Source organism: Frieseomelitta varia, unplaced genomic scaffold (genome assembly GCF_011392965.1).
Source record: "Frieseomelitta varia isolate USP_RPSP 00005682 unplaced genomic scaffold, Fvar_1.2 scaffold_177, whole genome shotgun sequence".
NCBI lineage: Eukaryota > Metazoa > Arthropoda > Insecta > Hymenoptera > Apidae > Frieseomelitta > Frieseomelitta varia.
Genome location: NW_025109494.1, coordinates 19,918 through 28,279, shown reverse-complemented (window position 1 = coordinate 28,279; position 8,362 = coordinate 19,918). Strand labels below are relative to the sequence as shown.

Genomic DNA, 8,362 nt, shown 5'->3' with positions numbered 1-8,362 from the left:
CGATCTAAACTGAACTGCTGGTACAATTAATTGATAAGTATTAGGTAATTATAAACTGTTAGAGTCTCAGGTGGGGCACCCTATACGTTATAATGTATTTATATATATGCACGATGTGTAAATTTTGTTAATTATTATAATATGGCATGCACATTATTATTTCGTTTATCATAAGGAAAATGCTACTGCATTTCTATTTGCTAGTAAAATAAATTGATTTGAGTCGTAATTAACGACAGACGCTAAAATGTTGCAAGGAGTGTGTTCTCGAAATTTTTCTGCATCGTCCCCTTCGCCTCAGCTGGAACTAAACGGGCACTTTGTCAACGGCAATTGGAGTAAGGCAACGATTAAGAGACAAGTTTCACCTTCACGCTTTTTAGAGAACACACTGAATCTAGTTTCTCGCGCGTTAAGGACGCTGAATCCTTAAAGATCCTGCTTAGTGCACCATAGATAGATGTGTCTGCAACATCCTTCGCATCTTTCGTGTCCACGAATTACCATATTCCAATATGAACAAACAAAATTCTAGGATAAGAGTCGTCTTCTTTATCTCGTTAATGTTTACGAGATTAAGCTCGATTCACACCAAAGATCTGGCAAAGCCAAAAAACGTGACTCCAAACGACGATGTGAAACCAGTTGAAGAGTTCCTCGAAGAGTCTTCCACTGAGGATCAATTTTCGTTAGAAGCTGCAACGACCACGGAGCCTACGACCACTGTAGAGACCTATCACAAGCTGACGCTGTCCGTCAACGCTAAGAAAAATATCTCCAGGGAATTCAGGCCAAGTGTACATCTAGGTGTAGTATCTGAATTTCGTGCAAATGTAAAAGAAAAGAAGTTCTTGAGTATTTGCATGTGATTTGTGCGAAGTGTTAGTGAATTGGTGTTGATAGCAAGTGTGATTTCGATATGAGGAACGTATGTGTAGACTGAGATCTGGTTGCACGTGAGAAAAATATGAGAAGTCTTTGATCTTCGATCACTGTTTCTGTTTGCTTTACAATTTTGTGCAATTTGAATGTTGGATTTCAAAAATTTTATTTTCTATACCTGTTGCTTCATTATTGGATTTCGATATATCGTTAAACTATGGATTTTTATGCATTTATGACTGGGCTAATTAAATGAGATAAGATGCAGAGTTTCGTTTTTAAAAATGCCAATGACCTTTGGATCTTTTTAAAAAAATAAATACAACACTTTAGATGATCTGATTTGACTGATCCATTCTGTATAAAGTATTCAAAAGTCACTCATTTCAAAATTTAATGGCTAATGTAATTATCCACCTAATTAACTTCAGTTGCAACTATAATCCCATGTTTAGATGATTTAATTGATCTGTATAAAATATCCAAAGCGCAACAGGTACCCATTTGAACATTTAATAGATAAAATAATTATCTATCCGATTAACTTCAATTTTATTATTAAAAATGCGAATTCACACAAACATTCATACCCGTTGAAATTAATAAGCCATTTAATGCCACGTTTTTCCAGGTGAAATTAAAGAATCCAGAATCAGTGCCAGCCCCTTCAACGCTCTTCGTCATTTCAACCTCGACAACGGAGTAAATCCTGGCTCATATCACGAACACTTAAAAGACTTCCAAATAGTTTACCAACCCGCAGTCAAGACTGTTCAAACTCTTCAAACTCCTCGGCCAGCTAATCAAGAAAACATTCACCAGAATTTATACGAAACTGCTGTTGGGTCGATCGAGGAAACTAAAAATGATGGAACACAGCAGAATGGTTACGTTAAATTTCAAGACGATGCATTGGACGCTTCTAAAGTACCGTACAGCTCTTCGAAGGACCAAACGTTCCATCAACATGTTTCCAATTCGGTTTTTGATAACTCGGGGACGCAGCACGACCTAGTGGATCAACAAATCTATCAAAATTTAGAGAAACCCGCTTTCGAGCAAGAAACGTCCATTATTTGGGGGAAACCGTCTAAATTTCATGGTGAACCTCAGAGAGGTCCGGAATTGAACGTTAATCCTTTGAAGACGCCACATTTTCCAATAGTTTACGATCATCAGGACCAACACTCGAATTTGCAGGATTTCGATTTATCGAAGAAGCCGAATGATGGCGTGGTTTTTGTTCAGGAATCGTCGTTCACGAGGACTAGAAAATATCCTTATCCTTATCAATCGCACGGTGGATACAATCACGCCGAGTTTGTCGACGACAAACGTTCGTCTCCTCTCAAGAGAAGGTCAGCATTTCATTGAGTTTCTATCGTTTTAAAAATTTTTCCTCCTTGATATAGGATTTTAAATTATTAAAGTTAAACTTCCTTTGCTTTCTAATTCTAACTTCTTTGCTCTACGATTTTGATTTCACTGGTAGTGATTGTAACAAGTTATATTTCTTCATTAATTTTCTCCCGTTTTCCCTTAAAATTCTTATAAATAAATCGGGACGCCATTGAATAAATATTTGAAATATCGGTCACTCTGATCCAACTAGATTTCCCCGCAGGGTATCTCCGTGGAAGAAGATCTTTCATTTGATTGGCGCCATTATTCCACTTGGTCTACTCATAGCTGCTCTAACTCCAAACGTCGTAAAGGTCGACAACACTACGTGAGTGGTGCACTTTCGTTTTTTTCTTTTCCGGTCCAGAAAAACGCGACTCGACTCGAATTCTAATCACGAACCGAATCCCTTTAGCCAGCCTAACATCGTCTTGTCCAAGTGGAGGGTCGCTGACCTGCCGGTGGAACATAAACAGGCGCGATTCAACGATCCCTTGAATGACTGCGAGGAAAGGTCCATTTGTGGCATGATCTTGGCTGGCGGTGACGCTGGATCCAGCGTGTTGCAGAACATCTTGTGGAACCTGGCGACAAGGTAATTGTCAGATTGTTTGAAAAATTAGTAATAAGATTTTAGGAAAGAATTGAATGGCTTTGTGTACTTTCATTACTTGTATAATGTACTATGATGTTATAATATAATATAATATAATATAATATAATATAATATAATATAATATAATATAATATGTGTGTAACTTTGACTGAATGGAAAATTAGGGAAACAAATTATATTGAAGTGAATGTAGAATGATAGTCTTGTTCAAATAGTAGTGTTCCAAGAGCAAATTTAACTACATAATACTTATATATAAAATTGTGTAATAATATTATAATATATTACAACATATAATTTAAACAGTAGATTTAAAATTTAAAACAAAATTTATTCTATGTTTAAATGCAACTCTTTAGAATGAAAGGATCATAAATTTCAAAATGTTTGAGAACTCTAATCTTGCATACTTGTACAATTTGTCCGATGTAATAAAATATATAATTTTGATTGAGAGCCTCATGAATGGAGAACTAGGAAAACTAATTATGTTAAAACAAATTCAGCATGATAGTCAATAGCAGCCTTTGAAGAACAAAAATTTTTCTGTATAACGTTTCTATAAGAATGTGACGATACTGTTTTTTTTACCTTTGTACCGTTCTTTGTCACACTATACATTTACATTCTGATGTTTTGCATTTACGGTATTACAGTGTTGATATTTTTCGAAAATGGCTAATTATGAACTTGAACTTTTCCTCAGTTCACTGATACAATAATTATGAGACTCGTGTAGAATTCTTGAAAACTGAGGAACAGTGACAGGTGACAGCAAGCATAACACTTACAATTAGTGGGTTGAAAATCGCTCCATTAGCTCTCGAAAACGTTGTTCGTTTAACTCTGAGGCATTCATCAGTGGATTTTTAACGGCTTGTCAGCCGGATGACAGCGTCTACGTAATTACAGAAGTAGAACATCGAAAGCAATACTTAAAACGCGACTTATTCGTGCGGTGGCAATCCTTGTCTCTCTCGATTTCGAATGAAGAAAAAAAGAGAGAGAGAGAGAGAGAACAATTTTATTTCTAAAGAGTACTGTTGTAAACTTTTCCTCGATTTCTAAAATACGAAGAGAGAACGTTCCTTTTCCTCTTAAAGAACGTTCCTATTCCACTTAAAGAAATTTCAAGCCTACGAAATCTCAACGAAACCGTTGTTTTCTAATGGATCTCTTGCTGTTTTATTGCCAGAACGTCGACAACTATGGCGAAAGAAAGCGGTCTTCACGAAGTTTTCGAGGCGGTGAAGAAAAAGGATTGTACCAGCGTTTTTTGCTGACTGACTATTGGAGTATATTAAAGCGATCATAACCATATGAATATCACTTTTCAAAAAGTAAATAACATAAACTAGATAGCTAATGTCATCGAATCAAAAACGAGTTTTCACTGCGCTTTTATCGTAACATAGTATTATAATTAAATTAAATACAGTAGAACACTCAATATGTATCCACAATATGTATTTCGGATAATAAAAGGCTCTGCTGCTTTTAATTTTAAAAATAATAACAATGGTTCATTATACTCACGGATGTGAGCAATTTTCACAACGAAAAATTGGAATCAACTAATGTTCAACTTTCTCCAAACGATCATAATAAAAATAAGACGCAGCAATGCTACTCGTAGAAACTCAGCAGAAAGTAGCTACCGAGTAATTATTGCTACTATTCCAGCACCTTATACGTTCGTTAATATTTCTGCAATTAGAAAGTACAATAACCATAACCTCGAGGTTATCAGAATTTCAATTTCGACTTTTATAATTGTAATTGTAACAAGATAGGAAATAACTAGAAAAAGATATTAATTTTGCAATCAATGTCTTTTCATCTATCTAGTTATGCTATAATTTTCTCTTTCATACAACTACTAGCCAAAACTGTATTGTATTTGTATTTCATACTTAGTTTAATATTTGGTTACATATTAATTTTTATATATTTCATGGTTATACTATACAATGGCAGACACGTAGAACAATCGAAACAAATATATTGATATATTTTAGACAAAAAACATTTTTATATATTTAAAGAAAGGAAACAAAATTATCTGGATGGGTTACAAATATGAGAAAAAGTTAGGATAGCAGAATTAAAATATAACCAAAGTATAATGAATTAATTTAATATTAAATTAATTTAATATTTGAATTATGTGTATCACTAGCTATAACACGTTTCTTTGCTCGAGCGTCGATGAAAGTGACTAAAGCTTGACCGAACAAGGGCACCGCGAACGGATGAAAGGATTATTTGGAAATTGTTCGTGCCAGTGTGCTTCTGCTCGGCACAAGTGAAAGTAGTCACAGTGTATAAGTGGGTCGACGATATTCTATGCCAGTTCGAGTCCGGAATTTATGTCCTCGCGACAAGATACGGGTTATCGGCAAATGCAACGAGCTTTCACACGCATCTCCAGCCCCAATATTCCAACGACTTTATGAAAAATGACCTCTTTTTTTTTTTTTTATTTTCAAATCACTTTCATCGTTTTTTTTCCAGTACTCATAATTCAAAGAAAGATTATTTTTTATCAACTTCAATGGAGAAACAAATTGTCACGAATTACAAATATTACATTTTCGTTAATTAAAGTAATCGACTGTTGGATCACAAATGTGTTGGACGCGTTAAAGTTGAAAAATAACCGGATGAGATTCGAATTTCGGGTCGATCGATTCGCCTCTCCATTTTCACTTCAGGAATGCAAGAAAGACCAGTGTCGATCACCGTACTGTTTCCTGAACGATTGATTAATGATACCCTACCCTACTCTAACATTGTTTCGTGCAATCGGATGCAATCGTTTTTTCCGTTTTTTCTTCAACGCTCTTCCACTTAATTATCCGCTCAATATTCGATTTTTGCCAATCAAACAAATGAATTATCGTGTCTCAAGTGAAAATTGTGAAAATCTCCAGTTTTAACGTTTCGAGCTATTAATTCATCGATCTGTCGGACTTCAAATTTTTATTTTTTTAAAAATTGTACGATTACTCGGATATTTTTTAAATAAATGTAGATAATATAAAGGTACTTTAATTAAATTTATGTTGAATTTCAGTGAGATAAAATATTGATATAATGACAGAGTTTATTGTCGCATAAAAGTATCCAAGGGACTTGCGACATTAGATGAAACGATCTAAATATTTATTTAGATTTCAAACGTTTTCAAGAACGGTAAAAAAATTCTTTTCACGACTAGATCCACCAATATTCAATAATCGATAAAACGAAAAAGGAGAATTCGATTTGATGGAGAATTTGAAGAAATTCGCTGTGAAATAATGATAAAATGTTATTCCTTCTTTCCGATTTATTTTTGCATGCGAAATTGCCCATCAGTCACTCGTCCACGCTGTGGAAACTTCATAAAACGGTCGATCATTCTCATATCGGATCTGCTCACGATTCAATCTCCTTCGATCGCGTGTATTTCCATCGTGTTCAACCGCTTCTACAAAACATGACATAAGATACTGACACGCGAGTGAAACCGATCTTCCATTTCCCACGATCGTTATCCTGTCCAATTAATGGCGTACACGCGCCACATACGCGCCAAAGCGAAGAGCAATAACAAAACAAAGAGAAGAAATGCAGCGCGTGCGTCGATTCAGAAGTAAAACGGTCCTGTCCGAGGTAGAACAACCGTGGAAAGAAAGTCCAGCCAATTACGCACGCTTATCCTCTAATTATCCTAACCTCTTTCCTAATAAACACACTTTCGCGGGACGTCGTCCCTTTTATGGCGATGGTAAGATCGCGTTTGAATGGCAACGAAAGTGAGCCACTTTTTGTCGACGGTTCTGACCACGGTTCTTTCACGATGAGCCGACGATCTTGTAAAAGAATAATTACAGAGTTTCCGGTCATCACCAACGAGGATGCGGAAATTAGTTACGGCGATTTCTCGTCGTGAGAAACGATATTTAACGGTTAACTGTTAGAATTTTGGCCGAAGTTCGACAGTTTTTAATGACTTTCGTTAGAAATTTTAACAGATGCGAAATTCACGTGACCTTTTCGTAAAATATACGAATGAAAGCTTGCGCTAAACTCTATCTTCGAAGTTTCTATCTGTATGTATATTTTATATATTCTTCACACATCTTTGATATAAATTGGATAATCATAAGAATTTTTAGCGTTGTTTGTTAATTATAACATTTGTCTTTGAACTTGACCTGGTTCTTTTCAGTTTTAGTTACTTGTAACATGATATCATAATAAAAAATATATTAGCATAAAATTCATATAATATCGTGTAACGAACCACGTTTTTCCGGAGCATTTTTTAATTATTTATGATACGATGTCACAATCGAAAAATTAACAAAAATACATGTATTGCAACGAAATATTTATACGCACATCTTTGCTAGCTTATAAATTATAAATATATAAATATAAAAATATATTTGCATATTTAAATATAAAAATATAAATATAAATTATAAAAACAAAACACAAGCGTAAAGACGAAACTTGCATAACTCTGCATAACCACGTCCACGAAAAAAAAAATTTCCAGAAAATTCTCAAAATGCTCGATGCTCGATCCAGCGTCCGACACTTTCACTTTCCTCCAGCTTTCTCCTCTAACGAAGCATCTTTCTTAATAACCATCGTCGACCCTTCTTCGGTTAAACGTCTCGAAGTATCGCCTCTTCAATCGTGACGAGTATTTTTTCAACGGTTGCAACGACGACGTCTCGAACGTGGGTCGTTCAGCTATGACAACGCGTAGGCTCGTCTTCGAGGTATGTCAAGGAAAACGAGTGTGTGCAACGGACACCGAACGATATTGGAAAATCAAAGAGGCCTTCGTGGATCGTGTGGATCGAACACAATGGGACTCGTACGCATCTATAATTCTTGATGGCTCGCGAGGACGTCGAATTCTATCGAAGGACGTGCATTGGTAGTCATCCGACGATAATTTACTCAATTATTCGTTTCGTTGAGTCTACGCGATCTTTTTCGCAGCAGAAGATGGTATGAAACATGTACTAAAAAAATCAAGATACGAGGGAATATTTACGACACAATTATACAATAATATAAAATTTAAAGCCCACAAGCTTGTACTTGTTAATTAATGCAAGTAGTTTATTAATCGATGAAATCATTCAATGAAAAAATTCATCGCTTATTCGCGGAAAGTGAATACATTTCAACTTTGAAAATAATCTCTCCGTTATTAAAAGAGATGTCAATCTCTTCAGTTAACAATAAATTTTATCTTCTCACAGTCGATAGCTTTTAAAGTCCGTCGGTACTAACATTCAGTGTTACTGGTCTTTACATTTCTTTACATCATTTTTATATTGAACAGTAAATCACCGCTATGCTACTATATCAGCACATGCTCTGACGTGACAACACTATAGGTCTCTCGAGATATATGAACAGTCAACAGGTAGCTCGTACTATCAACAGGTCTCT

General features: G+C 35.3%; 1 protein-coding gene across 1 annotated transcript; it reads left to right on the top strand.

Annotated features, from left to right (window-relative positions):
- The first annotated feature begins 551 nt into the window (after positions 1 to 551).
- On the top strand, positions 552 to 4,303 carry LOC122538787. The gene is made up of 5 exons (XM_043673155.1): positions 552 to 807; positions 1,514 to 2,240; positions 2,507 to 2,611; positions 2,699 to 2,878; positions 4,095 to 4,303. The coding sequence occupies exons 1-5, from the start codon at positions 564 to 566 to the stop codon at positions 4,180 to 4,182; spliced, it is 1,344 nt and encodes a 447-aa protein (XP_043529090.1). The 5' UTR covers positions 552 to 563; the 3' UTR covers positions 4,183 to 4,303.
- Positions 4,304 to 8,362: the final 4,059 nt, after the last annotated feature.

Excerpts from the sequence above, each read along its gene's own strand:
- LOC122538787 (XM_043673155.1), top strand. The coding sequence starts at position 564 with ATGTTTACGAGATTAAGCTCGATTCACACCAAAGATCTGGCAAAGCCA. Across the intron at positions 2,241-2,506 it reads TCGTCTCCTCTCAAGAGAAG|GGTATCTCCGTGGAAGAAGA; the intron begins GTCAGCATTTCA and ends ATTTCCCCGCAG. Across the intron at positions 2,612-2,698 it reads GTAAAGGTCGACAACACTAC|CCAGCCTAACATCGTCTTGT; the intron begins GTGAGTGGTGCA and ends GAATCCCTTTAG.